Source organism: Eretmochelys imbricata, chromosome 1, assembly GCF_965152235.1.
Source record: "Eretmochelys imbricata isolate rEreImb1 chromosome 1, rEreImb1.hap1, whole genome shotgun sequence".
Lineage (NCBI taxonomy): Eukaryota > Metazoa > Chordata > Testudines > Cheloniidae > Eretmochelys > Eretmochelys imbricata.
The window spans coordinates 102654278-102672067 of NC_135572.1; the positions used below are offsets into that span (position 1 = coordinate 102654278).

Below are 17790 nucleotides of genomic sequence, written 5' to 3' on the forward strand. Positions count from 1 at the left end.
TAGTTCCAATGTGGAAATATTGGGTAGCAAGAATACGTAGCAACCCCAAAGACTTCATAGCCTAGGAGGCCCATGGACCAGCTAACTGTGTACGCAAATCTGAGCTGCACTGAGCCCAGAACTTTGTTTGTCACATATGTGTAGTCACAATAGAGAAAATAAGGAAATTCTTGATACAATCACATTTGAAAAGTCAAAAAGGAACCATACCTTACCTATATCTAACATAATCCATTTTCCTTTTAACAAGAGACTTACTGAGGACAACTGCAACTTAAATACTTTCTTGAAACCTAGGGGACAAATTCTGCCTTTACAGACCCCCGCTACTTTTTCTTTGTAGTAGTTTTTCAATTTGAGGTCTTCTATATTAGTAATATCTCTACTACATAGAGTTGACAACGTTAGCAAAGCTTAATAAAATGTATTTCTGCTGTATACCCCAAAATAAAGAAACACAAGGCCATATTGTGTCCTGATGGGCACCTATTATGGTCAGTGGAGTTAAATAGGGGTCTAGTAGGACAGAATTTGTCCCATAGTTTTTAAGAAAGCATTTAAATTGCAGTGGTCTTCAATAAGTCTCTCGTTAAAAGGAAAATGGACAATGTCTGTTATAGGCAAGGTCTGGTGCCTTTTTGACTTTTCAGATGTGATTGTATCAAAAAATGGTGTAGTCTGTAACAATTTTATCTACATGTATTCCTTACTGAAGTCCAAAATGAATTATAACTATCAGTTTCCTCCCTTTGGATCATTCTCAATGTCCTCCTTCTAATTCAAATTCCACATGTTTTTTCTCACTCGAAAAATAGTCATGTATCAATACTCTCACACTTCAATCCTGGTTATTTATTTTTTCTAGATGTTTTTTAAAGTGACTCTGTTGATCATGTCAATCCAGATTGACAGCCCTGGATAGTCAAGGTCTACTGAAAATGCTCGGCTTTGGCAGCCTCTGTGTATGCTTCAGCACTCTGTCCCACCAGAATATCTCAACCCCACTTTAAAATCTCCACTCCTAGGTGAGAGGGTAGTCCAGTCTCCATGCTCATCCAATCCTTGGTGCATCTGCTGTCGAAGTGCCAGCTGTGATGGGGGTTTTGAGTTGTGGACACCTATCTGAAAAGGACTGGAATGCAACTACTAAATTTGGTATTTTGATATAGCCAAATGCAAGGTAATACACCTAGGAATAAGAATGCAGGCGATACCTACAGGATGGGAGACTGTGTCTTGGAAAGCAGTGACTCAGAGAAGGATTTGGGGATCTTTATTAGGACTACATTTATGTCACGGAGGTCATGGAAGTCATGGAATCCCTGACTTCCAGAGACCTCCTTGACATTCTCTGCTTCAGCCCCAGGGGCTGCGGGACTCTGGAGCAGGCAGCCAGTGGGGCCCTGGCAGGGTTCCTGTGACAGGTGACAGACTCCTGAGGGAGCCCTCCTCAGGGTTCCAGCAACGGGTGACAGCCTCGCGCAAGGGGGGGAGGGAGATGCCTTGGGAAAGCAGCTGGGGGTGTCCCATTTTCTCTTTGGGAAATATGGTCACCCTGCAGCTCTCAGGCACTGTGGGCAGGCAGGGGTGGGTGGGGAGGAGAGAAGGGGGACTGCAGCTTCCGGGGGAAACTATGGAGCTGCAGCAGCAACAGTCACAGACAGGTCCTGGCTTCCATGAATTTTTGTTTATTGCCCGTGACTGTCCATGACTTTTACTAAAAATAACCATGACAAAACCTTAGCCTTAATCATCGTAGATAACTCAACATGAGTTCTCAGTGAATATTGTGGCAAAAAGGGCTAACCTGATCCTTGGATGTATAAAATGGAGATGTACAACATGGGGATGATCAAGTAGAAGTACGGATGTGATCTTATTTCTGTACACAACATTGGTAGGACTGCTACAAGAATACTGTGTCCAGTTCTGGCGTCCACACTTCAAGAAGGATGTGGAAATACTGGTGGAAATTTAAAGCTTATCAAAAAGGTGTGAGAGGTGAATTGATCACATCAGTCTTAGTTTTACTCAAGTTATTGGGCTCAGTGTAGGGGTAACTGGGTGAAATGTAATGGCCTTTGATATACAGGAGATCAAACTAGATCACATTATATCACATTGATAACCGTGAGCATAATTAACCATTGGAACAATTTGCCAAATGTTGTGGTGGAGTCTCCATTACTTGCAGTTTTTTAATCAAGATAGGATGTTTTTCTAAAAGATGTGTTCTGGGAATTATTTTGGAAAAGTTCTATGGCCTGTGTTATACAGGAGATCAGACTAGATGATCACGATAGTCCCTCCTGGCCTTGGAATCTATGAATCTATGATCTACTGGTTGCTTCTGGCCTTAACCTCTATGAAACTATAAAATCCATCAGGAGGTGGTAGCAGATATCCATCAAGAGGTGGCAAGCATCAGTTGTCAAAACTGGTTACTGGGAGATGAAAGTTTCATTACCAATTTCCATTCTGGAGCCTATGTAAAGTTCTGTGCATAAAGTTCTGCATGCAAGGGTCTGCACATGCGTACACACATTGAGTTTCTCATGTTTTACACTTATGGCAGTAGTAAGGAAAGTTGGCAAAGTATAGTGCTTGGTGTTTGGAAGCCAGATTTTGGATGCTCTTGCATGGTGTGCAGGTAAAAAGAGTGAGAAAGTGCAGGGAAACCTTTCTCTGCCTTTGGGCAACTGTATGGTGACAGCCAGAATCCTGGTGCTTGTGCTGCTTGAACCCCAGGTGCAGAGAGTTAGTGCACTCAGTGACATCACATGTCCCAGTAGGGCAAGACTGCATGGAGTGAAGGTGGTGCCATGGACCAATTCCTCTATTCACAGATTGAAATTCGTGGCTGGCACTTGGCAGTGCATCTTGTTCCTCCAAATCGGCAGTGGAAGAGCTGCTCCTGAGCATGCTCGACCAAAGCACTGCAGGCAGAATATGTTCGGCCACTGCTGTCGGTGTGGTGCACTTCTGCAACCCTCTGTCAGGGAAGTGGCCATGTCAAGCCATAGCAGAACTCAAGCTGTGTATGCTTAAGCATATGAAAACTCTGTTCTGATATCTCAAGGTACGTCTATTCTGAAGGGAAAAAATGTGCAGAGAGTCTCAGAGCCCAGGTCAAACAAGGAACTGATGAGAAAGTTGCTTCCCTTTCACTCCTGCCTCCAGCAAGCCATTGCTGTTGGTCCTGATTCCCCACCAGCCCCCAGCAGAGCTGGAGCAGTCTGGTTAGCAGGCTACCAATCCCATCTCCAGAGCCTTGGAGGTGCCAAAGAGAGGAAGGAAGGTACTTCAGTCAAAGCCAAAAGAAATGTGGAATGCATCCGATGAAGTGAGCTGTAGCTCACAAAAGCTTATCCTCAAATAAATTTGTTAGTCTCTAAGATGCCACAAGTCCTCCTTTTCTTTATGCTGGGAACAGGAACTCTGCTCTGTACTCTCGACTTGTTCTTTGCTGCAATCTGACTCCACACTTTGCTTAGAGAAGAAACATATACCAACCAGAAATGTGACAATTAGATGGCCCCTCACAGACATACACCCTTCTTATGCCTGAGGGCATGAATGTAAAATTGGACGGCCCTATTAACTCACTCCCCACTTACCAATATGTAGACCCTGGTGGCCCTCCCTTCCGAGAGCCACGTATCTGAGTCCCTTGTCTGCCAGGGTCTGAGAGGAGGGGTGAAGATCCTTGTGGCCCTGCCCAGCTTCCTTTCCCCAACAGGCCTGGGAAGGGTGGGGAAGTACCTGCTCCCCTTTCAGGTCTGAAGGAGAGGGGAAGTTGCTCATGGTCGTTCTCTCCACCACTCCTGCAAGCCTGAGGGGAGAGTGACGGACCCCAAAGCCCTCCCACACTTACAGGCCTGAGAGGGGCTATGAGGATCCCAGTTGCCCTGCCTGTGCTGAAGGGGGAGTGGGTATGTTCCCAGCAGCCCTGCCCCTAAAGCCTGGAGCAGAAGCTGAAGAGTAGCCCTGCAAAAAGGTCCCTGATTTTTGGGAAGAACTTCTTAGAGCAGGGGTAACATGAATTGATTTGGGAGGACATGTAGGTTGGTTGGAAATATGTTTCAATCTCATACTTCCCAATTTATTTATGATGATGACAAATACCTTGGTTTTAAAAATATTTTAAAAATACATTTATTTATCTATGTGTTTTAAAAAAATATATAAATTTGCTGTAATTTAAAAAATACAGTCTGTGCAGTTGAAATAAAACCTTCAGTTCATGGTAACTATATTTTTAATACTCCCAAGCTAAATGTAAAATTATGCATTATTTGCTATTTTGTCTCTACATACAGATGTAGCTGAGTCTTTTGGGATAAAAAGAGGATAATTAAAATCTCAATAGTGAAAACCATTCCTCCTTTATTTGCACTCATTTAAGGAAACTAAGTAAGACAATATATTATGCAAATTCTGATAGTTTTATCCTACAATGATGAAGTTTTGTTTCTACCAAATCTTGTACAATATTTTTAATGTCAGAAATATTCTCCAGAGGGCAACATTTTGACTTTTTTTATCAGTAATTTGACTTTTTAGTGTGTTACTGTTTCTAAAGCTACTGATTTATAATATATTATGTGATCCAGATCTTCCCTCTGCTATTACTATAATAAAACAGCAAATACTGGATGTTTTCCCCTAAAACGAGCACTAAACGTTACATACAATGTACAGCATTGATGTTAGCCTTAAGCAGTTTCTTAAAATAATATTATTTGGTAACAGCTAATATGTAACAAGGGCTGCCTCTTCTAGAACAACGATCTTTTCAAGTGAAATAATTTTGTATAGCGGTATGTGATTAGGTGATTTTGAAATTGCTGCTATCAATCACACTGACCATAATTTATATAGAAACTAGCAAAGTACTTACTCCTTACAGCAATATGATGAATAAAAGGGATATCACCTGTAAGAAATATTAAATGATATAGTGATATTGTGTGTATGCTTATATATGTGCATATGTATGTGCATATATGTGTGCGTATGTATGAATGTGTGTATAGAAATATATTATATATAAAAACTATCATCATTTAACTTTTCTGTCATTTATCATAACAGTTTAAAATCTGATAACAAAATAACATTGGCAGTACTGATTTTTTAATTTGTTTTCTGAGGGCATATCTTAATATTTTTAGATTTGTTCTGACTGATTCTCCATTTGGAGCTTTATTGAATGGTATAGCCCAGGGATGGGGAACCTTTTTTCTATCAGGGGCCACTGACCCACAGACAAAATCAGTTGCAGGCCACACACAGCCCCATGGGGGGACACGGAAGCTTGGGGCTTCCCCTAGGTTCCAGGGTGGGGCCAGAAATGAGGGGTTCAGGGTGCGGGAGGGGGCTCCACGGTGGGGCAGGAGCATGGGAGGAGATGAGGGCTCCGACTGGGGGTGCGGGCTCTCAGGTGGGGCTGGGGATGAGGGATTTGGGGTTCAGGAGGGGGCTCTGGCCTGGGGCCAAGGGGTTTGGAGTACAGGGCAGGGGGTTGGGGTGCAGAAGGAGGTTTGGGGTATGGGCTCCAGGAGGGAGTTTGGGTGTGGGAGGGGGTTCCAACCTGGGGCTGGGAGTTTGGGGCATCACTTAACTCAGGCGGCTCCCAGTCGGCAAAGCAGCAGGGCTCAGGCAGGCTCCCTGCCTGCCCTGGCTCCCTGCTGCTCCCAGAAGTGGCTGCCATGTTTGGCCCCGAAGTGGAGGGGCCAGGAACCTCTGAAAGGTGCGCATTGGCTGCACCTGCAGGCACCGCCCCTGCAGCTCCTATTGGCCATGGTTCCCAGCCAATGGGAGCTGTGGAGCCGGTGCTTGGAGCGGGGGCAGCGCTTGGAACTTCCCTGATCACCCCTGCTCCTAGGGGCCGCAGGGGCATGCCGGTCACTTCCAGGAGCAGCATGGAGCTGACTGGAGTTTTAATGACCTGGCAACCCCAGCTTCCCCCTGCAGTGGGGCGAGATGGTGCTCGCGGCTCCAGCCCTGGGGGCGGCGCCGAGGTCCAGGGCGACTTGCCATGGGCTGGATGAAATGAAACGGGTTGTAGGTTTCTCCACCCCTGGTATAGCGGAAAGAAGGTAATTCAGCTTCCATCCTGTTTAATCCTCAATGCCTCTGTTAATACTGCTAATAGAGTCAACAATTAATGCTATTTATAATGGTGGTTATTTATTGTTGTTGTTATTGCCCATCTGTTAGACACTGGGACTACTGTGTCGCTTGATATATACCACTGAGCTGTTTGAAGATATGAATTTCTAGTCCCTATCACTCTGTGCTGGCTTCAAGTGTCTGAATTCCCCTAATTTTAGGTGTCTTAAAATTAAAGGACTCCATATTTCAGGAACACACCATCCTGGATTAATAATAATAATTAATAATATTAATTATTTATTGTAATAAAAAGACAGCCTTTTTTAACCAATCAATTTAATAATGTCACTTTCCGTTAGTGTTTTAGCCTGTTAAAATACATTTTGTGTAGCTTTAGTGGAGAAAATTAAACTAAATAAATAAAATAAACTAAATAAATAAAACTAAAACATGGCTGAAAAGAAAAGGCAAAAGCTGCATTTCACCTGGCACAGCATAGGCCCACCCTGGAACAGCAAGAGATTGTGAGTCTCAGGCCTGGACTACGCTACAGAGTAAGGTCGATGGAAGCCACCTTAAGTTGACCTGTTAATGTATTCGTCTACGCTACTGGTCCTTTACGCTGACCCAAGTCACCTCTAATGTTGACTTCTGTACTCCATCTCCACTAGAGGTGTAGCACTTAATTCAATTTTCATGGGTCGACAGCGAGGTAGTGCAGATGCAGCATTGTGTAATTTGACTTAATTGGCCTCCCGTTGGTGTCCCACAATGTTCACCTGTGATCACTCTGGAGAATCGTTCTCAATTCTGCTGCACTGCAGCCAGGTATGTAGGAAACAGCACTTCCCCTGCTAAAGCCCTGGGAACTTTTGAATTCCCATTTCCTGTTTGATTAGCATTGGGAGCATGCCAGCACAGCTGATCATGGAGATGCCATGCTCCAAACGTGCTCCAGCCTGGTCTGCACAGGAGGTGGTGGACTTATTGTTGTGTGGGGAGAAGATTCTATGCAGGCAGAGCTCTGATCCAGCAGAAGAAACGCTGACATCTGTGCCAAGATTGCATTGGGTCATGGGGGAGAAGGGCTACACGAGGGACACAGAGCAGTACCATGTGAAAATAGAAGAACTTTGCCAAGTGTACCAGAAGGCAAGGGAGGCAAACAGTCATTCTGGTTCTGACCCCCACAAGTGCCAGTTCTACAAAGAGCTGCATGTGATTCTTGGGGGTGACCCTACCAGTACTACCAAAAGCAACGTGGACGCCTCTCAGATATGTGAGTCTAGGGACAACAAGGAGGACAATATGGTGGATAAGGAAAAGGAGGAGGAGAATGGGAGGCAGGCAAGCGGTGGATCCATTCTCCCCGAGAGCCAGGAAATATTTTTAACCTTGGAGCCCTGTGGGTCGCAGGATATCATGGTGGCTGACTGTGATGCCGGGGAAGACACCTCTGGTGAGTATAAAGTTCCAATCAAATTCCAGTTAAACTTTAGCGGGTGCACACATTCAGTTTTATTGCAAGTTTACTATGAAGAAAAAGCGAGGTGCAGTAGGTCTCTACTTCCAAGAGGCCACTCCAGCTACGCAGAGGGTGGCCTGTGGAAAAGACTGTTTATGTAGACTGGGATAGCCCAGGAATCCTCCAGGGAGATCTCTAGAAAACTTTAATGGAGGTACTCTACAATCCTTTGCAGAAGGTTTCTGGGGCGGAGAGCCTTATTTCTTCCACCATGGTAGGACACTTTCCCATGCAACTCCTGGATTCATTCTGCTGGCATCATTGCAGTACACAGCATAGCAGCATAAGGACCAAGTCTATACACAGACCTTGCAACATCTCCTTCCTTTCCGCCTCTGTTATCCTCAGGAGACTGATATCATATAGGGCTGCCTAGAGGAAATGGTGGAAGTTTTCATTAAAAGTGCTCGTACAACAAACAATAGAGCATGTAGACGCCCTGCTCCCTCACCACCAAATTCTGGATTGCCAAACCACACTGCCACTAATGTGTCTTTAATGTGCTCGGCATGTAGTTCAGGTGGCTGATACAGGACTGGGGTGGGCTTCCTGTGTTTTTCTCCCACCCTTTTGGAGGCCCCCCATGTGAAATTCCAGAATTTGGGAGTGAAAAACGCTCCCCCCCACTTCTTAAACAACAGCACAGCATTATTGCCTCATATTTGGCTGCTCAAACAGAGCTACCTATCTATCTACCTCCATGCCTCACCCCAGCAGAAACTATTCTCCCTTTGCCTCACAGACATTATGAAGCTCACAGCAAGCAGCTATAACCATGGGGATGTTTTCTTCACTAAAGTCCAACCTTGTTAGTAAACTTCTCCAGTGCCCGTTTAAATGGCCAAAGGCACATTCAACCATCATTCTGCACTTTCTCAGTCTGTAGTTGAACCGTTCCTTACTGCTGTCCAGATGGCTGGAGTACAGCTTCATGAGCCATGGGAGCAAGGGGTAGGCTGGGTCCCCCAGGATTACGATTGGCATCTCAACATCATCAGTGTTCATTTTGCAGTCTGGAAAGAAAGTTCCTGCTTGCAGCTTTCTGGAGTTCCTAAAGATTGGAGTTCCTAAAGATGCGTGGGTCATGCACCTTTTCCGACCATCCCATATTGATGTCAGTGAAAGGCCCCCTGTGACCCACCAGCGCTTGCAACACCATTGAAAAGTATCACTTTCAGTTTATGTACTCTTTGGCAGGGTGGTCTGGTGCCAAGATGGGGATATGCGTTCCCCAGCGCAGTTAGGGAACCCCATCGTGGTAAAACCATCCACTATGTCCTGCACATTTCCCAGACTCACTACCTTTCATAGCAGAAGTTGATTAATGGCCCTGCACACTTGGAGCACAGCAGCTCCCACTGTTGATCTACCTCAGTGATGGGCAACCTGCGGTCTGCAGGCCACATGCGGCCCGTCAGGGTAATCCGCTGGCAGGCCGCAAGACACTGTTCTCCCAGTGGCCGCGGTTCGCTGTTCCAGGCCAATGGGTTCTCCCTGCGGCCCGCGCTGCTTCCCACAGCTCCCATTGCCTGGGAATGGCGGCCATGTCTGTGGACGGTCAGTTTAAACACTGTCTCACAGCCTGCAAGCAGATTACCCTGATGGGCTGAGTGTAGCCCGCGGGCTGCAGGTTGCCCACCACTGATTTATGTACTGCAAATTGATTCCCCACTGACCAATAACTGTCATAATAATCAAAAAGTGACATCATAATCAAAAAGGCTGAGAAAGGAGGCGCTGTCGTCATCATGAATGGGTCGGAATATGAACAAGAAGCTGCTAGGCAGCTCTCCAACACCATTTTCTACAAGCCATTACCTTCTGATCCCACTGAGGGTTACCAAAAGAAACTACAGCATTTGTTCAAGAAACTCCCTGAAAAAGCACAGGAACAAATCCGCACAGACACACCCCTAGAACCCCGACCAGGGGCATTCTATCTGCTACCCAAGATCCATAAACCTGGAAATCCTGGACACCACATCATCTCAGGCATTGGCACCCTGACAGCAGGATTGTCTGGCTATGTAGACTCCCTCCTCAGGCCCTACGCTACCAGCACTCCCAGCTACCTTTGAGACACCACTGACTTCCTGAGGAAACTACAATCCATCGGTGATCTTCCTGAAAACACCATCCTGGCCACTATGGATGTAGAAGCCTTCTATACCAACATTCCACACACAGACGGACTACAAGCCATCAGGAACAGTATCCCCGATAATGTCACAGCAAGCCTGGTGGCTGAACTTTGTGACTTTGTCCTCACTCATAACTATTTCACATTTGGGGACAATGTATACCTTCAAATCAGCGGCACTGCTATGGGTACCCGCATGGCCCCACAGTATGCCAACATTTTTATGGCTAACTTAGAACAACGCTTCCTCAGCTCTTGTCCCTTAATGCCCCTACTCTACTTGTGCTATATTGATGACATCTTCATCATCTGGACCCATGGAAAAGAAGCCCTTGAGGAATTCCACCATGATTTCAACCATCCCACCATCAACCTCAGCCTGGACCAGTCCACACAAGAAATCCACTTCCTGGACACTACGGTGCTAATAAGCGATGGTCACATAAACACCACCCTATACCAGAAACCTACTGACCACTATTCCTACCTACATGTCTCCAGCTTTCACCCAGACCACACCACACGATCCATCGTCTACAGCCAAGCTTTACGATACAACCGCATTTGCTCCAACCCCTCAGACAGAGACAAACACCTACAAGATCTCTATCAAGCATTCTTACAACTACAGTACCCACCTGCTGAAGTGAAGAAACAGATTGACAGAGCCAGAAGAGTACCCAGAAGTCACCTACTACAGGACAGGCCCAACAAAGAAAATAGCAGAACGCCACTAGCCATCACCTTCAGCCCCCAACTAAAACTTCTGGAACGCATCATCAAGGATCTACAACCTATCCTGAAGGACGACCCATCACTCTCACAAATCTTGGGAGACAGGCCAGTCCTTGCCTGCAGACAGCCCCCCCAACGTGAAGCAAATACTCACCAGCAACCACACACCACACAACAGAACCACTAACCCAGGAACCTATCCTTGCAACAAAGCCCGTTGCCAACTGTGTCCACATATCTATTCAGGGAACACTATTATAGGGCCTAATCACATCAGCCACACTATCAGAGGCTCATTCACCTGCACATTTACCAATGTGATATATTCCATCATGTGCCAGCAATGCCCCTCTGCCATGTACATTGGTCAAACTGGACAGTCTCTACGTAAAAGAGTAAATGGACACAAATCAGACGTCAAGAATTATAACATTCATAAACCAGTCGGAGAACACTTCAGTCTCTCTGGTCACTCGATTACAGACCTAAAAGTCGCAATATTACAACAAAAAGACTTCAAAAACAGACTCCAACGAGAGACTGCTGAATTGGAATAATTTTCAAACTGGATACAATTAACTTAGGCTTGAATAGAGACTGGGAGTGGATGTGTCATTACACAAAGTAAAACTATTTCCCCATGTTTATTTCCCCCCCTCCCCCACACACACACTGTTCCTCAGACGTTCTTGTTAACTGCTGGAAATGGCCCACCTTGATTATCACCACAAAAGGTTCCCCCCCCACACTCTCCTGCTGGTAATAGCTCATCTTAAGTGATCACTCTCCTTACAGTGTGTATGATAACACCTATTTTTTCATGTTCTGTGTGTATATAAATGTCCTCACTGTATTTTCCACTGAATGCACCCAATGAAGTGAGCTGTAGCTCATGAAAGCTTATGCTCAAATAAATTGGTTAGTCTCTAAGGTGCCACAAGTACACGGCTGCTACTCTGACACCTGTCTGGTGTTACAAGCTTCCATACAGCGATTGCCACTTGCTTCTCCTCTGTCAGAGCAGCTCTCATTTTTGTGTTGCTGAACTGCAGGGCAGGGGAAAATTCTGCACAAAGTTCCTGGAAAGTGGCCTTAGGCATTCGAAAGTTCTGCAGCCACTGCTCGTCATCCCATACCTGCAAAATGATGCAGTCCCACCAGTCAGAGCTTGTTTCATGGGGCCAGAAATGGCGCTCAACCATGTGCAGCTGCTCTGAGACTGCCAGCAGCGATTGTGAATTGTTTTTTTCAATGGTTTGCAGCAGGGCTGCTTGCAGGACATTGCGCAGCGGCCCCATCTTGGCTCTGGAAATACTGCAGGAGAAGGTGCGAGGTGTTTGAGATGCTCCCAGCAAGAGTGCACAACTGAGCAGGCTCCATGCTTCTTCAGCTATGGCGTACACGTGGTGGTTTCAAAATAAGGCATGAAAACCACTGGGATGTTTGCCATTGATCTGAGGGAGGGAGGGCAGTGCATCATGGGAGGCCAATGCAATGTTCCCATTCTCCCCTGCGACAATGCTTTGGTCCCACGAAGCGTTGAACAAACTTCCCAAAACACACTGCGGCAAGCTGCACTTTGGGATAGCTACCCATGATGCACTGCTTTGTGCATCAGTGCCGACACTGCTAGGGAGGACGCACTCCACTGACACAACGAGCATGGTGTAGTCACGCACAATCGACTTAATTAATTCGGAGGCTTGAGGTCAAATTACATAAAGTCGACTTTTTTTTGTAGTGTAGACATGCCCTCAGTCTCCCTCTCTGGCTGCTGCCAGGTGCATCACCAAATGTCTGACCCCTCTTACTCTGGTTTAGTTCACAGACTGGCGAACTGGCCCATAATAAACAGAAAAAGAGAAAGGCTAACTTAAGGACTTTACACTCAGATTTTTTTCACTTTTAAGAGCCATTATCAAAATATTTTCAAATGTTTGTTTTTCTAAAATTTCTGCATTCATTTCTGTTCTTTGGAAAGTTCCGGGTGAGCTATGTGGATAATGGATCTCCTGTTTGCTAACAATTCTGAAAAAGTAGGAAGAATAATTGCTTTTAGGTCAAACAAAATGGTTTGTTTAGATTTTGACCGTTTTAAAATGCTCATGATTGCTTTTTAATAAAATTTTAAGAAATTGGGAAAAGTCATTTTGAATTGAAAAATTTAAATGATTCATTTTGAACATGTGGCAGCAAAAAGGTTTGGTTTTTTTAATTGTCTTTGTTTTTTTAACTGCACCAATGTGGCAAAACCAACACAAATTAGTTACTGAATCTGAATTTTTTTGCTGGAAAAAAATTACAGACAATTTTGTTTTGCCCACCTCTTATCCTTATTGAACTCAATGGGAGTTTTGTCATTGACTTCATTGGGGCCAGTATTTCACACTTGGTATGTAACAGCAAAAATTTCAGAACATCTCTGTGCTATATTTGTGGCATCAACATTTAGAGCAGATTCTTCCCCTTGTTTTTAATTTGGTTTGGTGGGGGGTTAGATTTTTCTTTAGTCCAAAAATGGTTTGTTTTTTATCAAAAAGAACCAAAACTATTTTGTGAAAAATTGAGTCTTTTAAAATATCTTTTAAAAGATATTTATGGACATGGTCACTGAATTCTTTCATTTACTGAAAACCCAGTAAACTTTAAAATTTGATAATATTTTCAATACATTTTTGAAAAAGATATAGAAAAAATTAGAAATTTCAAAAAAGAACCACAAAAAATGGGTGAGTTTCAAAGACTGAGAAACTAAAACAACCTGTGAACTGGTGTGGATATTAGAACATCTCCTTTTGAAGTAACATGGAACAATGTTTTCTGAGGTACACTTGGGTCATTCTTGCATATTCTGATTTGCAAATGGATGAACCTGAGGACACTGCAGGTAAACAAACTGTCCCAGCCCGCCAGCGGATTTCCTTGATGGGCCACGTGCCAAAGGTTGCCGATCCCTGTTTTAGACTGTAAACTCTTGGGAATGAGGACTATATTTTTGTGTCCTGTTAGTGCTCAACAAATACAATAAATACAATAAATGAGACATGAATATACAAATACACTCTTCCAGTCTTACCCCTCTTACTCTGGTTTAGATCACAGACTGGCGAACTGGCCCATAATAAACAGAAAAAGAGAGAGGCTAACTTAAGGACTTCACACTCAGATTTTTTCACGTTTAAGTGTGATTATCAAAATATTTTCAATTGTTTGTTTTTCTAAAAGAGACATGCATACACATGTACAGTCACACTCTTAGGTTTTCTCCTTTGTGCACTAATGTATGTTGATTAGTGCCTATCTCTGATGACTGAGAGAGATCAGTGCTGCCAAACCAAGTAAGGGAGAGTATGCAGCCGTTGCCACTGAGTTGCTGTATTTTTTAGTTAAAGGAACAACAGCAAAAAAAAAGTATTTCTCCTTTTTATTGGAGCTTCTTTTCTTTACCAGCAGAGATTGAACCAGTAAATCAGCAGGGAAGCTGGGATGGAAGAAGCCTTAGCTGCTGTCCAGAGTATTCTTTAAAACGGGGAAGAAAATGGCTTTTAGTTGTTTGTTTTATTTTGGTTTGGTTTAGCTGCACTAGGGCTTATCTTCCTTTACCAGTGCGGGTTATGCCATTAACCATCACTGAAGCAGGAAAATGTTATATAAATATTGCGTCCCCCACTCTCTTTCTTCTGGCATTCACATTTTTCATGTGCAAACAGAGATCATATGAACAAGTCATGAGACAAGTCTTTAGCAAAGTTTTTTTATTTATTTACTTGATTTATTTTTTTAGAAAGAACTGAATAATGATGTTCTTTAACATGTCCTTTAATTATTGAGCTGTGTCTCTGGACCACCGGAGACAGCAAATACAAAATGTATTTAATTAGCAAACAAACTGGTTTTACATCATGAAAGCAATTTATTTACAATAGCTTATTTAAATTCCACTATATCAGCAGAAGGTGTGTTGTACTTTAATGTTGTTTCTGACCGCAGACAAACTGGCATATTTAAAATCAACTGTGGTAAGATTTTATTGATGAGAAATTAAGTGACCCATTTAGAATGCTCACCTGCCAATTAGATAGATGCCCTTTGTGTACAACTGTTTGAAGCCATATGTTGTTCTTGATAGAATGGTTTACGAAAGATCATACATAGTCTAAAAGTGTAAAGAGGAAACTCGAAATTAACTGACTGTAATTTATGCTTAATGATTAATTTGGAATACAATGATTCAACTACATCATAAATGAACAGTGCAGTCAGTGATATAGTCAGAAATCTTTTAAGACATTTAAAGGATTTGTAAAAACCTATTGGACCTTGTGTAAAGAGAAAGTAGTCGAAATGACACACTTTGCTCATGGTTCATATGGATATCTTTGCCCTGAGAGACATTGCAAAAGACATGTAGTGTACAGATCTCCGCTGATATACACCATGCCATCTATTGATGGAAGAAGCAGTTGGATTGGTCCTTGAAGCTCTTGCAGTGCTAATCTACCAAGCAATGATATTGATGCTACTCATGAATATGCATCCCATTGTCTTTAAACATTATCACAAGCTCTCGCTATCATTTTATTGAGATAATAATGGTTAGCAATTAAAATACTAAAAAAAAGATTTTCAAGCTATAAATATTGTTTATGTACTAGTAGTCTAATTCTGTAATCCCTTTTAAAAATAGCCATTCAGGACTATCAAAATAATGTACTCTGAAACTAAAGGTTTCAGAGTAACAGCCATGTTAGTCTGTATTCGCAAAAAGAAAAGGAGTACTTGTGGCGTTGGTTAGTCTCTGAGGTGCCACAAGTACTCCTTTTCTTTTTTCTGAAACTAAAGTTACATACATTTAAAATCTCTCTTCAAAATTATTTTAAACTTTTTCTAGCTTTTAGAAAAGAAGTCATGTTTATAATTGTGCAAAAGTGTCTTAAAGAGAATCTGTTAAGGATGTCAACTTTAAACTTTTTTGATGCAACTGTAGCTTTTTAAAAAAGGATATTAGAAAAGATGAGTTTGAATGATAACTGATTTTGACACTGTTTCCTTAAATTCCTAGGCCATGGAAAGTGTGACTGTGGGAAATGCAAATGTGATGAAGGCTGGTATGGTGATGCTTGTCAGTACCCAACTACTTGCAACCTTTCACGGAAGAAGAGCAATGAAATGTGTAAGAATTCTCAAGATATTATCTGTTCTAATGCAGGTAAGAGATTTTCCTTAATGGTTAAAATTCTTCCTGTGTTACCTTGTATATCACGATGACATGTGACATGGTTTAATTAAAACTTCACAGAATATGGTTTTAAAGATTGATTAGTATACTTAAAGAGACATGCTAAACTTCTGTGAAATTCTATTCGTCAGCGTATGTGTGTGTAATGGGAGTCAGATAATACAATGAAAATAAGTCAGCAGGCTGAGTCTTTCCTTTGAAATTGACATGGACTCCAGCTGTTCTGAATGACTTCTTCATCCAGAAAAATCAGTGGAAAAAAATGTAACCTAAACTGTAGTATGCAGATTGCTAGACACGATATGCAATGCTCGTTTAAACTTTTTAGCAGGATTTATGTGAAAATATTTTTATGACTTTTAAATTACCTGTAAAGTGTACTCAAAATGCTTTCTTTAGAATTCTGGCTCATCCATAACTATATTAAACTGATGAAGACTCCAGCTGTGCCAGATGTTTTACTCATCAAAAGGATGTGATAACAACATTAACACTGAGAGAGGTCTTAGATTTTTTTGTTTTGGTCGGATGCAAAGGAGGCATTTACAGACATCCTTTCTGGAAATTTATACAGAAGCTTTGACATTGATTATTAAATCTTACTATCCCAAAACATTTGCCAGCCAAAACCCTGGTACGAGCTGTTGTAACTCTTTTTATCCTTTGTTTAAGTTTTATGATTCGTGCTAACCTCAGTGGGAATTACCAAGTAAATAAACAGGGGAAGAAGATACAACTGTCTTGAAGGTCCAGCTGCACAGCCTTAAAATTTTGGTGGACATTTGCAGGCAATCTGAACTGAAATCAGATTCTGCTGATTAACATTCACAAATCTCTATGTGAATCTGGCAGTGGGAGGAGTTACCAAGTTCACACTTTTGCCCAACATTGCCAGTATTTTAATTTACATTGAAGCCCATACACGTATGTAGCTTTATACTTACAGGATAGTTCTCTTACTCATTGTGTCATCTTGGCACTAAACTAATGACTAATGACTAAGCACTGTCATTCCTTTGCTGGAGATAACGTAGACTGCAAAAAGAACAGGAGTACTTGTGGCATCTTAGAGACTAACAAATTTATTAGAGCATAAGCTTTCGTGGGCTACAGCCCACTTCATCGGATGCATAGAATGGAACATATATTAAGAAGATATATATATATATTTATATATATACAGATAAATTGGAAGTTGCCATACAAACTGTGAGAGGCTAATTAGTTTAGATGAGCTATTATCAGCAGGAGAAAAAAACTTTTGTAGTGATAATCAAGATGGCCCATTTAGACAGTTGACAAGAAGGTGTGAGGATACTTAACTTAGGGAAATAGATTCAGTACGTGTAATGACCCAGCCACTCCCAGTCTCTATTCAAACCCAAGTTTATGGTATCTTGTTTGCATATTAATTCAAGCCCAGCAGTTTCTCATTGGAGTCTGTTTTTGAAGATTTTCTGTTGCAAAATTGCCACCCTTAAATCTTTTACTGAGTGGCCAGAGAGGTTGAAGTGTTCTCCAACCGGTTTTTGAATGTTATGATTCCTGATGTCAGATTTGTGTCCATTTATTCTTTTGCATCGAGACTGTCCGGTTTGGCCAATGTACATGGCAGAGGGGCATTGCTGACACATGATGGCATATATCACATTGGTAGATGTGCAGGTGAATGAGCCCCTGATGGCGTGGCTGATGTGATTAAGTCCTATGATGGTGTCACTTGAATAAATATGTGGACAGGGTTGGCAACGGGCTTTGCTGCAAGGATATGTTCCTGGATTAGTGTTTTTGTTGTGTGGTGTGTGGTTGCTGGAGACTGCAAAAAAAAAAATAGACCACAAAAGTACCAGGAATTATCTGAGTTGAATTTAATCCATTTTTGATATGATACTTGTTACTTGACTATAGGTAGGAGAGGAATTAAGGCAGGACTGGTTGGTGAAGACTCAATCAGCTGCTTTAAGGTAAGACTGAGAGCTCAATTATAAAAAGGGAGGCAGTTTGTGTGGAGGCAAAGTTCTCATTAAATACTAG

General features: G+C 42.6%; 1 protein-coding gene across 1 annotated transcript in view; it reads left to right on the forward strand.

Moving 5' to 3' along the window:
- Positions 1-17790, forward strand: part of ITGBL1 (integrin subunit beta like 1) — a 247669-nt gene that overhangs the window by 101147 nt on the left and 128732 nt on the right. Inside the window, exon 3 of the mRNA XM_077807054.1 lies at positions 15580-15726. Within this exon, the coding sequence (XP_077663180.1) occupies positions 15580-15726 (147 nt within the window). The remainder of the gene's footprint in view (positions 1-15579; positions 15727-17790) is intronic.